This window comes from Bufo gargarizans, chromosome 4 (assembly GCF_014858855.1).
Source record: "Bufo gargarizans isolate SCDJY-AF-19 chromosome 4, ASM1485885v1, whole genome shotgun sequence".
In the NCBI taxonomy this organism is placed as follows: domain Eukaryota; kingdom Metazoa; phylum Chordata; class Amphibia; order Anura; family Bufonidae; genus Bufo; species Bufo gargarizans.
This window is the reverse complement of record NC_058083.1, coordinates 436,271,065-436,285,829: the sequence shown is the minus strand read 5'-3', so window position 1 is coordinate 436,285,829 and position 14,765 is coordinate 436,271,065. Positions and strand designations below refer to the sequence as shown.

Genomic DNA, 14,765 nt, shown 5'->3' with positions numbered 1-14,765 from the left:
GTAGTAAGCCCTAAATCCCTGAAAATCACATCAATCTTGTATTTTGCTACAAATTGTTACAGCCGTGCGGTGATAAAAGCACTAAACATCAGCAACAGATTCATCTGAAAGAGGCGTTACACGTTTGTGTAATTGACATAGTGATGTCATCACACAGGCGTTCTACCACAGGGACGATGCTCACAGTGATGTCACAATACAGAGTGAAAACAATTAACTCCTTGCACTGAGATCTTAAAGACAGTGATGTCACAGGATAAAGATAATGACCAAATTAAAGGAATAGTGATGTCACAATGCAGTGTATATAGTAAAGATAGAAGAAGTAACAAATGGTAATGTCACAGCACAGTATCAATAGTTACAGCATACTAACAGACCCTGGATGGCAGCACAGTGTCACAGTGCGTGGATAATAAGCACAGGGAAGGGATGTTGCACATAGTAGTGTCACAGAACAGGGATAATGAATATCGTAATGCCACCGCTAATGGCTCCACATTGTCATAGCATAGGACTAATACAAATAGCATCATTCATAATACAATGAAAATGCACACAGTGATGTCACAGTCAAGAGATAATATGCACTGCCATGATGCTCATTAGGCTGCTCAGGCACTAGGGCTCAGGAGCGCACTCTATAGTTATGCCTCTGATGACATGCCTGTGTGGTAATACCCCAGGGCCTCATTCATTGTGTTTTTCTGTAAGACGGGCACTCTGTTGAGGAATACGGGGCAGGTTAACACGCCAGATTGCTGCCATGGTTTTCCAGCACTTTTCTAATCAGACAAGTGAATAACTAGGTTATAAGCTGTGCTCACTTTTTCTGATGCATTACAAAAAGTGGCCCAGGAGTTGTATAACTATGGTGGCCATTCCAAACACTATTTGTCAAGAAATCCAGGATCTCTGGAAGTGCAACTTACAAGTGAAATTCTATAGCAAATGCTGCTTCAAAAGCTTGATTTCCATGTTATGCTGGCCAGGGGTGTAGCTGGATGTGGGGAGGCAGGCTGGGCACTTACTCACGGTGCAGTTAGGTAGAGGTGTAGTGGTTATAATATAATACTTGCTTTAAGATCTCAGTGCAAGGAGTTAATTGTTTTATTCCGCTGCATTGAAAGTTCCCAAGAGCACAGTGGCCTCCATAATGCTTAAATGGAAGAAGTTTGGAACAACCAGGACTCTTCCTAGAGCTGGCCACCACACCAAACTAAGTAATCAGAGGAGAGGGGCCTAGGTAAGAGAGGTGACAAAGAACCCAATGGTCACTCTGACTGAGCTCCAAAGGTCAACCATCACTGCAGCATTCCACCAGTAAAAAAAAAAAAACACATAAAAATGTTTGCAACAAAGCACCATAAGGACACTCGGACTCAGAGAAACAAGATTCTCTAGTCAGATAAAACCAAGATTGAACTTTCTGTTCTCAGTTCTGAGCGTCATGTTTAGAGGAAACCAGGCAGTGCCCAATACCATCCTACAGTGAGGCATGGTGGTGTCAGCATCATGCTCTGGGAGTGTTTCTCAGCCGCTGGGACAAGGAGACTGGACAGAGTTGAGGGAAAGCTGAATGGAGCAAAGCACAGAGACATTCTTAATGAAAACCTCATCCAGAGTGCTCTGGACATCAGACTGGGGTGAAGGTTCACCTTCCAACAAACAATGACCTTAAGCACACAGCCAAGACGACACAGGAGTGGCTTAGGAACAACTCTATGATTGTCCTTGAGTGGCCCAACCAGAACCCTTACTTAAACCAATCAAACATCTCTGAAGAGAACCTTAAAATGTCTGTCCACAAACAGTCCCCATCCAACCTGAGAGCTTGAGAGGATCTGCAGAGAAGAATGGCAAAAAGTTGTCAAATCCAGGTGTGCAAAAGTTGTGGCATCATACCCAAGAACATTGGAGGTTGTAATCGCTGTCAAGGTGCTTCAACTAAGCTCTCAGTAAAGGGTCTGGATTGTTATGTTATTGCAGGATTTTTGTTTTTTTAATAATTAGCAAATATTTGGAACATTCTGTTTTCACTTATGCATTATAGGATGTTGAATGCCGAATGCTGGGGACATTTTTGAACTTTTTTCTATTTTAGCACAAGGCCACAACATAACAAAATGTGAAAAAAAGTGAAAGGGTCTGAAGACTTTCCAAATGTACCGTAGATGATCAATACAGGATTGCTGAGAGCCAGTCACTAGAATGGTGGTTCTAAAGTCCCTTCCCCCTATTGCCCACAAGTCACGCATGCGACCTACCACTCCACTCAGTTTATATGAGACTGAGATAACCAAGTACTGCATTCTTCTATCTCCATCAGTCCTACAGAGTTTTTATGGAATGGTAGTATGTATGCGTGACCACCATTCGGGAGACATGGGGCCCCCCTTCGCATGTTTGGTGGGGGTCTCAGAAGTTAACCCCCATCAATGATACATTATCACCTATCCAGTGGATAGGTGATAAATGCTTCTTGTGGCGTTGCAGCACACTGAATCTTTGCACATTGGGAAGAAATGCTTAGATGGAACGCTGTGCTGGGAGTTGTACTGTCACACTACTGTTGCTCAGAAATGATGAGCTTGTTTTTTTTTTTTTTTTTTTTGTATAGAGCTGTAGCTGTTGTGACGTCACAACCATTGAGGGACATTTACTAAACCTTTTACGCCACTTTTGTGCCGTAAAAAAAAGTCACGTTATATGTGCTATAATTTGCGACTTTTTAGGTTTCTTAATATCTTTCTGAAATGGAGAGAAAAAGAATGGAGTGGAGCTTAGCAGGAGGTTATTTACTATAACGTATGGCAGAAACTGGAGTAGCTGACGTAGACTTTAGCTTCTGGCGCACTGCAGGGCAGAGATGCCCCTTAGTAAATTAGGTGGATCTCACGCCAGTACAGTATGGTTACACCAGTCTTAATAAATCTCCCCTATTCAATTTCTGTGCTTGAACTTTCTTCGTTAAAAGCGCTGAAACTCTACAATGCCATCTTCTGACATGTTTAAAGTAGAGACCCCCTTTAAGATTTTTAGAATTCATATTACAGCTGCAACACTGTGGGGTTACTAAACTTAGGGGGCCTCCCAACTCATCCACAGTCATTCATGAAATCCAAACTGCTCTATCCTTTGTTGTCTACATAAAGAAAAATGAAATGTGCATGCTCAGGGTCAAATGTGCATGCTTAGGTGACTACGGCAGTATCGTTTATTCAGACTTTCTGTCCTGTTTTCTGTGCGGATTTTACTGCGTATCCGCTCCAAAATCCGCATGTGCTACTTGCGGATTTGCCCCAGATCTTATCCTTTGCATTACAGAGAGTGAAATCTACAATGAAAATCCACACAAACAGTTGACACGCTGAAGATTTCAAAATCCACACCGTAGGTCAATGTCGGAAAATTTCCTCACCGTGCGGATCACATTTTGAAAATCCCATCTACTTAGTTTCATACGCACCATTGCATGTGGCCTCATGTTAGTGAAATATCTGTTGGACAACCGAGCGTTCAGTGGACAGCTACCTCGTGTTTACAGCCGCTTTAGATCGGACTAGGGACGTGTTCCATTCAGTGCAAAGCATCGGATGTTGTGGCCTTAAAGGGGTTGTCTCACTTTAGCAAATGGCATTTATTCTAATGAAGACGTTAATACAAGCCACTTACTAATTGTCCATATTGCTTCCTTTGCTGGCTTCATTCATTTTCCCATCACATTATGCACTGCTCGTTTCAATAGTTGCGACCACCCTGCAATCCTTCAGTGGTGGTTGTGCCTGCATGCTTTAGGAAAAAGCGCTGGCTTCTCTGGTGGCCGGGACCGTGGAACCGCACATTGGCTAGTGCTTTTTCCTATGGTGTGCAAGCACAGCCACCGCTGCTGGATTACAGGGTGGTCATAACCATGGAAATGAGCAGTGTATAATGTGATGGAAAAATAAATCAGGCCAGAAGAGGAAGCAATATGGAAAATAACAATACATTAGTAAGTGCCTTGTATTAACTTCTTCTACAGGATAAATGCTATTTGCTGAAGTGAGACAACCCCTTTAATACAGACTCTAAAATCTGCCCTTTGTCAAACCGGCCTTCAGCATCCATAAATCACAGCCGTACTCTACATCTCCAGGCTACTATATTATTAATAAGGTAATTACACTGCACATCCAGCATTTCAGGATTTGCGCGTCTCTTTAGTATTCTCCAGTGCTGCATTTCCACTGGCATCCACTTCATTATCATTTCCCTCCATGTGTTGGACGGGGTTAGCGGGGAGATTTTTTGCATGTGCACTTGTTTGCGGCACGGTCTCATGATTTAAAGATGATGCATAAAGAGAGTAAGTGATGAAATTAAATTCCCTCTTACCGTGCTGCCCAGAGAGACTGTGCGCCAACTGCAAGCAACAACAGTCCTCGATTGCAACAGACATTTCTGAATTCCTCGGTGCACGGTTATAATTGTACTGGGAAAGATTTCTTACACACAGGCTTTAATTTTATTCATTTTCTGTTATGTTTAATAGCGGCTGCCTCATCTGCTCCTATTCAGACAAGCTATTTTGTCATGACCTTCAGTCCTCTTCCTCTTCAGGGAATAATTGCATTGTAAGACAATGTTTAAAATATCAGCGCGTGAGTTCACGTAAGCCACTGTCTCAACCTGGGATTTGCAGGATGTCATCCTCCCCCTGATTTTGTTTTACGCTTTATTTGGGTCCCGGAGCCGAAGTAAACAAAGCTGAATCTTGCTCGCCCATCGTAACAGCCTGCACTATACTCGTGACCAACGCATTTCAATACCTTCCCCTATGTTATTGATCGCTGCTTCCCTCATTTACTACATGTTTTGTTTCCAGAAGCAGCACCACCCTTATCCATGGGCTGTGTCTGGTATTGCAGCTCACGCTCTTTCAAGTGCATTGGAAACGGAAACAATGTCAAACAGCGCCCGAAGAAGAGCGACGCTGTTTCCAGAGAAAGAAATGTGAACCTTTTTTTCCAATCCTGGACAACCCATATAAGAGATGTTGAGGGCTTGTCCAAGTTCCAGTTTTTTGGGGGGCAAACTGCATTATAATATAATAATGATTTTAAAAAAATTAAACTCACCTTCCAGTGCCCCACGATCAAGAGCAGCCACTCCTTCATGCTGTAGTCATGATATAACGTTTTGGCTGTAGCGGTGAGACATGATCGGTGCAGTCAATCACTGGATTCAGCAGTCTTGTACCGTACTCTGTTGAATCAGTGATTGGCTGCAGTGGTATAGCGGATGTCATCTTTGCAACCAAAATGTTTCTTCATGGCCACAGGCCGGCAAAGAGGACAGAGTGGCAGCGCTGGATCGGAGGTGAATTTAAGAATAATACCATTATATGAAGTCATGTTTTGTTAATGTGCTTCTTTTATTGGATGACATGTGTGATCCCTATATAGGTGTCCTATGTGGTGACAACTATTTGCAGTGTAGGATGTTATATAGTTATTGGTACATATATTTGGCCTCCTATATATAAATTAGTGCAGACACTAATTTCCAATTTTTATTTTAAAGCGGGTTTGAAAATCAGATCTGATTTGTTGCTATGGGCAACATCTCCAGTTCTTGTCCACACTCGTTTTAATACATGAGGCCTATTGTTCACCCATGCATGGACGTGTCTATTGCCCACCATTAATGAACATCATATTTCTGACAGACAAAAGTTGATAATTTGGGGACTCAGTATGGGACTCTTCATGGTCAGGTTATTCTCAAGGGTGCCTTCTAACATGTACCGTATTTTTCGCCCTATAAGATGCACCTGCCCATAAGAGGCACCTAGGTTTTAGAGGAGCAAAATAAGAAAAAATATATTTTTCATCAGACCTCCATATTAATAAGTCCCCCAATCAGACCTTAGATCAGAGCCAAATGTGAATGATCCCCATTTAGACCTCTGTTCGGACCCACATGCTAAAAAAAATATAAATAACTTGCCCTTCCTGCTCCGGAATCCGCCAATGCTCCTGGCATCCAGTTTCTTCTCATTGTTCCTGCCACGCACTGTGCTGTGGCCCAAAGCCGAAGGGCCGAGGAAGACCAGGAAGCGATGAGTACAGAGCCCACACAGGGAGGGCTGTATTCACCTAATCCCAGTCCTCCTGTACTATTGAGTGCTTCCATAATGGAAGCCCTCATTAGTGTTCGCCCCATAAGACGCACTGACATTTTCCACCCACTTTTGGGGTGGGGGAGAAGATGTGTCTTATAGGACGAAAAATATGGTCGCTATTGTCCAAAGTGGAGATCCCCCTTTAAGAATATTAGCATCTGTTGCTCCCTTATTGAGAAGGAACATACCTTTTGGTAACACAGGTCGGAGTGGGGGAAACAAAATGAAACATCTGCCACTAAACTTATATCTTCAGGCTCATGGTATGTAAAAAGCAGAGCCAAGGATGGGAGGTAATGTTATGTAGAGAACCTCTGAAAGAATGTTTATCAGTGAAGAGCCCAGCAGGTGATCCAGCAATGAATACCACCAGTCATCCTGAGGAAATACTATCAGATTACCCATTTTTGTGTAAACCTGTTCAATCGGACATTTTTCTGTTGGGACCTGCTCATCCTTCTGATGAAAAACTTGTCACAGCAGTGTAAATATTCTTGCCTCTTTTCTCTTTTCTTAGGTCTCCCTTCAAGTACCAGTTCTGATCTGTCAGTGAGCACAGGACCAGAACCGCCAGAGCCCTCCTCTCCAACACTAACACGCGCCACCAGAACTAAAGTTTCGGGAAAGCTTCGACGCTCTGCCAGTGCTGTCAGCAAATCTTCCAATTGAAAGCACTTTTTTATACTGAACTCTAGTGAAGAGCTGTTTTTAATCTAAAAAGAAAAAAATCTATATAAATCTGACTTTGCACCTGTGACTATAACTTTTTAAAGGACAAGCTGTGCAATGTTGTAATGTGTGTCTAACGGGGCAGGACCCCCCCCTGGGCAGGTTGTTAGTAAACCATCCATTAGGCGCTGAGGTATGATGCAACTCTGTAGCATTGATGGAGGCAAAAGGATTATCTGACAAAGCGGAATGATGCAACAGCTCCAAAGGACAAGGGACCTCATACCCAGGAAGCACAGCAACACTTCTCGTAAGGCATTTTAGGTATTAAGGATGTGATTGCCTCACGTTGTTCTGGCTGTCTGTGTAACACTTTCACTGCTGGGAAGTGGAACAGGGGGCACACTCAACAATGGTTGCGGTGTCTTAAGAAGCCACGTATAGTTCAAGTTTTCTTAACCCAGGTTCCTTTCAGAACAGGCTGAACCGTGGATCTGTCGGCCTTAAATATGTGAATTTTTTCCCAATGGTGTGCATAAAAGAAGGAAGGAAAATAAATGTATATTTTTAATTATCTGCAGAGATCTAGGCCCAGAGTTCTATAGCTTGGCAGATTGTTGGAATATTAAGGGAGATGTCCACGTTGAAACTATCTTCTGACATCAGAAGGAGCCGTAGGTGGATGAGCTTCTGATACCCAACAATTCGGGGATCAAGGCAAAGAGGTCTTGCGCCCCTTTAGAACCAGTTGGAAATTTTCGGCCCAGGTTTTGAACACTGATGATGGGCATCTCTGAAGATGCTTTCAAGGTGGATTTCTCTTTTGAGTGCATTACATGGCATCTACTATAGGAGATCTCAGATATGTTTCATTCTCTCTTTTTGTTTCCACTGTTCTCTCGTTTTTTTGTTTTTGTTTTTGCATGGTTTCCACGCCTATTTATACAATTCTGTTTTAAGTGTTTTAGTCGAGACCCACATTCCCCAAATGAAGAAAAAAAATAACTTGTTGATTTACTATTTTGCTGAAGGTTCATGTTTAATTGAGCGTATTGTCGTCGTGGCCTTGGATGTCGTTTTCACATCTGTAATGGATACTGCTTACTTTTTCGTGTGACCTTCTGCCTTTATGGTCTTCTGGATTAGCTGCTTAGGAAGTTGTTCAATGTGATTTATTTCTGTTCAGTTCCATTAGTTATATGAAGTAGAGATGTCTTTCAATGCAGCTGGATGCATATTCGGCCACTTGTGTTTTTTGTGTGTGTCTATGGGATTTTTGCACTAATTTAAGTGATTTTTTCTCTGTACTCTATTCAGGTTTGTACCAATTAGTTTGATGTAAATAGGGGCTGTTGATTACACTGAAATGTTGCTTTGTGGACTTTTAAGTGAAGAGCAGAAGCGTTCTTTCCACTTGCAGACTGAAACGGCAAAGCATTAAGCAGTGTGAATCTCCTGAGGCTAAATCAACAGATGTCTTCACAGCGAGCTAACCCGCTACTGTGTAAATCCATGCCTTGCAGACGCCTCTTCTACAGAGCCACCATCTCTTGCTCATCTCCAGCAGGTCAACTGCAAATTAGTAGTAATTGTGTAATTTGCATATTGGAGATACTGTAGCCGCTGTGTGTTTGTGTTGTTGTGTAGCCGGACGTTGCTCTTGATTAGCACCTAGTGAAAAAAAACAGATTTGGTCTGGCAGGAAACTTGACATTATTGTTAAAAGCATTGTAAGGGGTTAAAAAAAAAACATGGGGGTTTATCAAGGGACTTGCGACTATTTTAGTTGAAAAAAATAGTCCCCTTTTTGTCCGGCCGTGCAAATTTACTAAAGTGTACATGCTGCCAGGCACACAGACTGCCTCAGATCAGCCTAATTTATGACGAGGCGCACGCCTCGTTATAAATTAGGCTAGTCCTCCAGCAACACAAAGGTCTTCGTAAATGTTCCTCATGGTTTCTTGCTGAAAAAGTGACCTACCTGTCCACAGGTTGTGTGTTGTATTGCTGCTCTGCTTCATTGAGGTCAATAGGGATGTGCTGTAATACCACACACAACCTGTGGACGGTTGTGGCACTGTGTTTGGGAGAAAGCAGCTATGTTTTTCCAATCCTGTGCGACACTTTTAAAGGAGTTTGCCACTTTCTGGTTACTGTTGATCAGTGTGTTTGTAAGATGATTGTAGGACACTTACTAATATAGCCTTTGTTGAATTTCTGCACCATTTTCTATATTTTATAAAGTATTTCCCCCCTTTGCTGTCCACACAGAGGTCCTGTTCATAAGATGGCCACTGATGGAGGGTCATGTGACCAGGCAAATCGCCTCCATGTGATATCTCTTCTGTTCAAACATGCTGCACCTGCATTAAGTTTCTAACCGAACAAGTGCAGATGTCAGGTGCAGTGTACTTGAATGTAGGAGCCATCACGTAGAGGTGATTTGCTTGGTCACATGAACCTCCAGCAGATGCCGTTTTATGGACAGCACAAAAGATTTTTCCAATAAGCAAGCTTACCTTATGAAATATGGAAAATTATGCAGAATTTCAACAAAGGCTATATTGCTAAGAGCCGTATAATCATCTCACAAACACATTGGTCAACGGTAACCAGAAAGTGGCCAACCCCTTTAAGGGTGCCATTGACAATACTCTGGCCAGTCCAACACAAATTACTGGATGAAGGTGTATGCTGGCTTTGTGAGATTACAAAAATAAGTCCTTGTTTTATTTTTCTTTAAAAAAAAAAGCTCACCATTCTTTTCCATGAGTTACATCTGGTATTGCAGGTTGGGCACAATTTAACTGAATGGGGCTGAGATGCAATACCACAAACAGGCTATGGACACGAGGGACCTTGTTTCTGGAACAAAAGCAGACTTTTCTAATATTGGACAATCCCTTTAAGTGCACAAGACTGCTACAATATGCCTTTTACTAAAGAGCGAAAAGGACACATCTTGAGAAATACAAAGACGGCTGCCTCCAAAGGCTTTTGGCCTATATATCCCTGCTTGTGAGTTAATATTTAGCAGACACTATAGGTTTATAGGTAAATGCTGGCTAAGATAACGTGAAGATGCTGTAGGTTTTCAAGGGGGAAAATCATTGTGCTAGCAGGAACGGGCGTAATTTGGGTCCCTTACTTGCACAGAGCAGCTTGAAGGATTACACAAGGTTCTTTCAGGCTTCGTGCTCTTCATCTCGGTGAGATTTATACAGCACTCAGGGTGATGTGAAGGAGAGGATTTGAGCACTTTGGCTGTCAGTTCCCTCTGGAATTACAAAGGTGATGCCGGTAAATATGAGTCAGTGCAGAAATCAGGATTGTATTCATATTGCCCATCACCATTAAGGGTGTTTTAGAAGCTGTCAGTCAACCTCTATTCAGCCCATACCACCCAGTCTTTACTCGTATGTAAAGTACAATGGAAAAGAAGAAACGAATGGACCAGAAAAATATTACTTCTTTCCTTAAGATATTGTTTGTCTTGATCTTAGACGACTGGAATTGAACAGGGTTCTTTGTGTACATGAACTTGATGTCGGGGGTTTATGGCCGTGCTCTTTGTGCGGGGCCACCTCACAGGCCTTTCGCTTCCTGGCTGGGGAGGTTTTTAGTGTGAACAGTCTGTTCTTCTATATTCTTGAATTCTATTAGATGTTGTACATAGGAGTATAAATGTATATTACAAATCATGTTCTTTATTTTGAGGGTGTGCTACAAGAAATGCGGGTCCTTTCAATTTTCCCTTTTTGGTGCATTAATTGTAATATTTGTAAAACAAAATGAATGCTTGAAAAATCCAACTTTACTGCTGACATATCATTCATTTCTTTTTAAATATTTCCTGAAATTATTTGTGTTTTTTTTCCTAATTTCAAATTGAATTTAATTAAAAGTATTTAAAATTCATGTGTGTCTTTATTTATACCTATTCTAGAACACTGTAAAGAGAATGTCATTACTCAGTTCTTGTCCTTAGTGGGGTTTAGTTTTATAGGAAGCCAAAAAATCTATCAGGATCTTAAAAATATGCTGATGTTGCCTTTGGTCAGATTCAGGACTCCGAGCACCAGCGATAACCACTGAACCATTCACTGTCCTCCATCTCTATACATAATAAAGAACCAGTAAAGCCAGCCTTAAACTTTTTGTATTACCTATCTATACCTACAGGAGGAGTAGAGCATATTTGTTCTGAAACCACTCTTAGGCTAGTTTCACACCTGCGGTTTGAATTTTGGGAGGCTTTTCCAGCAGAGAACACACTGTCAGATATCAAAGCATCCGGCACTGGAATGTCCACCTGCCCCATTAAGTATGCTGCACTTTATGTCTTGCCGATTCCTGGCATTGTCTGCTTGAATTCAGACCGGACGTGTGAAACTAGCCTTATTCAGGATTATTATTGTAATGTTGCTATAGCTCATTCATCAAACATTAAAAAGCTGAATTCAGACAGGTTGTTTGGGCAGTAAGGGCCTTTGCTACATAATGCCTATTGTATTATTGCTAATCATTGATGCAAATGTTACATCAATTTAGATGTATCCAAACAGTCCATGCAAGGTGCTGGACCTCAGCCTTGGATCTAGCTTGCTGCAGGGAACATATAAACATCAGCCATAACTGCCATTACCTGACTAATATTGTGTAGTTCCCCCCTAGTGACTCCAAAACAGCTCTTACCGATTGAGGAATTGACTCCAAAAGAACTATGGACATGTCCTGTGGTTCCAGGCACCAATATGTTCACAGCAGAACCAGTAAGTCTTGTGAGGTGCAAGGTGGGACCTTCATTGATGGGACTTTGTTTTTCAGCTCATCCAACAGATGCTTGATTGGATTGAGATGTGAGGAGTTTTGAGGCAACACTTAGTTATGTTCCTCAAACCATTCCTGGCAGGGACAGTGTATCCTACTAAAAGAGGTGCCTGACATTAGGGAATACTGTTGCTGGGAAGAGGTGCACTTGATCTGCAGCCATGTTTAGATAGGTGATACATATCATTGTAACGGTCATATAAATGCCAGGACACAATGTTTCCCAGCAAAACATTGCCCAGAGCTTCACTCTGCCTCCACCATAATTATTTCTTCCCTACGGCATCCTGATTACATATGTTCCCAAGGTAAGTGTTGCAAATGCAGCTGGCCATGTACACTGATGTTAGAGATAACATTATTCACCAGACTTGGCCTTTTTCCATTGCTCTATGGTCCAGGTCGGGTGTTTGTGTGCCCATTGTTTTGTTTGGCAGTTGACAAAAGTCACTATGGGCACTCCGAACAATCTGCTGTGTAGCTACTCTATCAGCAGGGGATCATGGGCTCACAAAATAACGGAAGGACTCAGGTGGGTGAGCTGACGTAAAGCTATGGCTCTTAAGGGAGGGTGGGCAGTGGAAGTGATAAAAAGGGGGGAAATGACCAAGACGGGGTGTCTTGGTGAAATCATGGCTAGAGGTGTCTGAATAAGTGAAGAGTAGAAGGGATAAGATGGTAGAGGGGAGGTAATGATGAGCACCTCACTGGAGCCCGGGAGTCCCATTAAACTTTCCTGATAAACGCAGCTAGATCACAGGTACCGCCGGCCTCCTTCTGCTCCCATTGTATAACTTCCTCCTCTCACTGTCACACCACAGCCACCGATGAGTTACAATAACCTGTTTCAAGAGCCAATTGCTCCAATCTACTCCCCACCCCCACCCCTTTTACCGAGGGAAGAAGTAAGAGAAAGATAGGAGATCTAGACACTAGGGCCCTGTAAATTGTAGTCATTCACATAATATCTCCAGATCACCCCAGATATCAGGAGCTTGAGATCCAGTTACTGGATCTGTACAGAAAACAAAATCATGCCTATAGGATGAGAATTGGACACAGAAAAAAACTATTTCCCCAACAACAGTTAGGAATGTTGGGCCTGGTAGGATACTGTTGTGAAGGGAACCGAGTAACTCTTCACTCCTACAATCCCTATATGAATGAGAGGGTCAGCATATCAGATATCGTCCTTGATAGGTCCCTCACAATTCAAGTCCCACACTTTGTACAGGACATTCTCTTCTAGGCTTGCAACACACATCTGCTGTAAGACTCACTAAATATGAAGTAGCCTTTCTCACCCCTCCAAATATAACTACCAAAGCTGTATTACTTCCGCTGAGTCCAGAAGAGGGGAGTGAAGAATGAAGAAAATAAGGAACATAGGTATGATGAGTCCAGAGAAGAAACAAAACAAGTGGCAGATGCACGACTGGGGTGGGAAAGGAGTCTGAAGAAGGGGGTACCACGGGAAATGTTGCCGCTGTACTTCCCTTTCCTTTCCAGTGTGCCACTTTATAGCAGCAATAGGGAAGGTGGATGGGTCATTGTTGGCTCAAATGTAGTACCAGGCTTCCAATGAGTAAATGAAGGGATGGAAGGAAAAGGGGTTGAGAAGAGGCAATAAGAAATCTCGGCAGTAGAGTACAAACTTTGCCTGCCCTAAGCCCTGTACCCCATGATGACACATGGACCCACACATGCTTCAAAGGAAGCCATGGTAAGTTTGGTAGGTGACCTCTGTGCTGGGATTCAACAACGTGGCTACACGCTTTGTTCAGGCTTGCCATAACACTGGAAAGACGATTAAAGTGTAACTGCCATTTTACTACCAAATATGAAATTCCTAACATATGTGATGCTGAAGGGAAGATATTTATGAATCTTTATTTTTCAGTTAATTTTACCTTTCTGATGTCTGTATTCAGCCCTTAGCAACCCTATTTCTCTGTGCCTCTATTTTAGCATCTTCCTAAGATGGCCTCTGCTGCACTTCCTGTGGTGATCTTTGCCATGTCCTTGAGGCCACCCTGTATTTCTCTCACTTCCCATAAGCCATTGCTCTCATCACATGAACTAGCAGGACCAATCAGAATGCAGATAATTCCCCCCACTACCCCAAAGCAGTGTGTATCCTCACATACAGCTAACCAGAGACAAGCCCTGCAATTACATGAAATCGGTAAGCATTTGTTTTAAAATAGTCAGCTATGCAGCTGCTTCCTTATTCTCCTCCACACTGACAGGGGGGGGCTGCTTTAGCTGCTCATATCTCAGCTTTCAGACAATACCGGAATGACAGCAATATGTTCAGTACAGAGGAAGATATCACTGATAGAAATCAGGATGCTGTGAATGAAGATGAAAGTGAAAATAAAAGCAGGTTTTACCTGCGATTATTCCTAACTCGATTTATAACAGTAATTTCTCCTCTGCTGCTTGGACTTTAGTAGTCATTCTGGTCTTGTGTGGTCTTCTGGAATGTCAGCTTTCAAACAAGAAAAGTTGCATGTTTCTAGCTGCTACCATTCAGGAGAAAGCAGCATCTAAAGCAGCCATCCCCTCCACTTTCTGCCCGAGCCCAGGCACTCAGGGCCGTGCTCCTCCTCCCAGTGCTCTCCCCAGCACTCAGGGCCGTGCTCCTCCTCCCAGTGCTCTCCCCAGCACTCAGGGCCGTGCTCCTCCTCCCAGTGCTCTCCCCAGCACTCAGGGCTGTGCTCCTCCTCCCAGTGCATTCCCCAGCACTCAGGACTGAGCTCCTCCTCCCAGTGCTCTCCCCAGCACTCAGGGCCGTGCTCCTCCTCCCAGTGCTCTCCCCAGCACTCAGGGCCGTGCTCCTCCTCCCAGTGCTCTCCCCAGCACTCAGGGCTGTGCTCCTCCTCCCAGTGCATTCCCCAGCACTCAGGGCTGAGCTCCTCCTCCCAGTGCTCTCCCCAGCACTCAGGCCTGTGCTCCTCCTCCCAGTGCTCTCCCCAGCACTCAGGGCTGTGCTCCTCCTCCCAGTGCTCTCCCCAGCACTCAGGGCTGTGCTCCTCCTCCCAGTGCTCTCCCCAGCACTCAGGGCTGTGCTACTCCTCCCAGTGCTCTCCCCAGCACT

At 43.4% G+C, this 14,765-nt stretch overlaps 1 protein-coding gene across 1 annotated transcript in view; it reads left to right on the top strand.

Moving 5' to 3' along the window:
• The window catches only part of RALGAPA2 (Ral GTPase activating protein catalytic subunit alpha 2), a 329,414-nt gene extending 318,661 nt beyond the window's left edge, over nt 1–10,753 (top strand). Inside the window, 1 exon segment of the mRNA XM_044292004.1 lies at nt 6,684–10,753. Coding sequence (XP_044147939.1) covers nt 6,684–6,835 — 152 coding nt within the window. The 3' untranslated portion in view covers nt 6,836–10,753.
• Nucleotides 10,754–14,765: the final 4,012 nt, after the last annotated feature.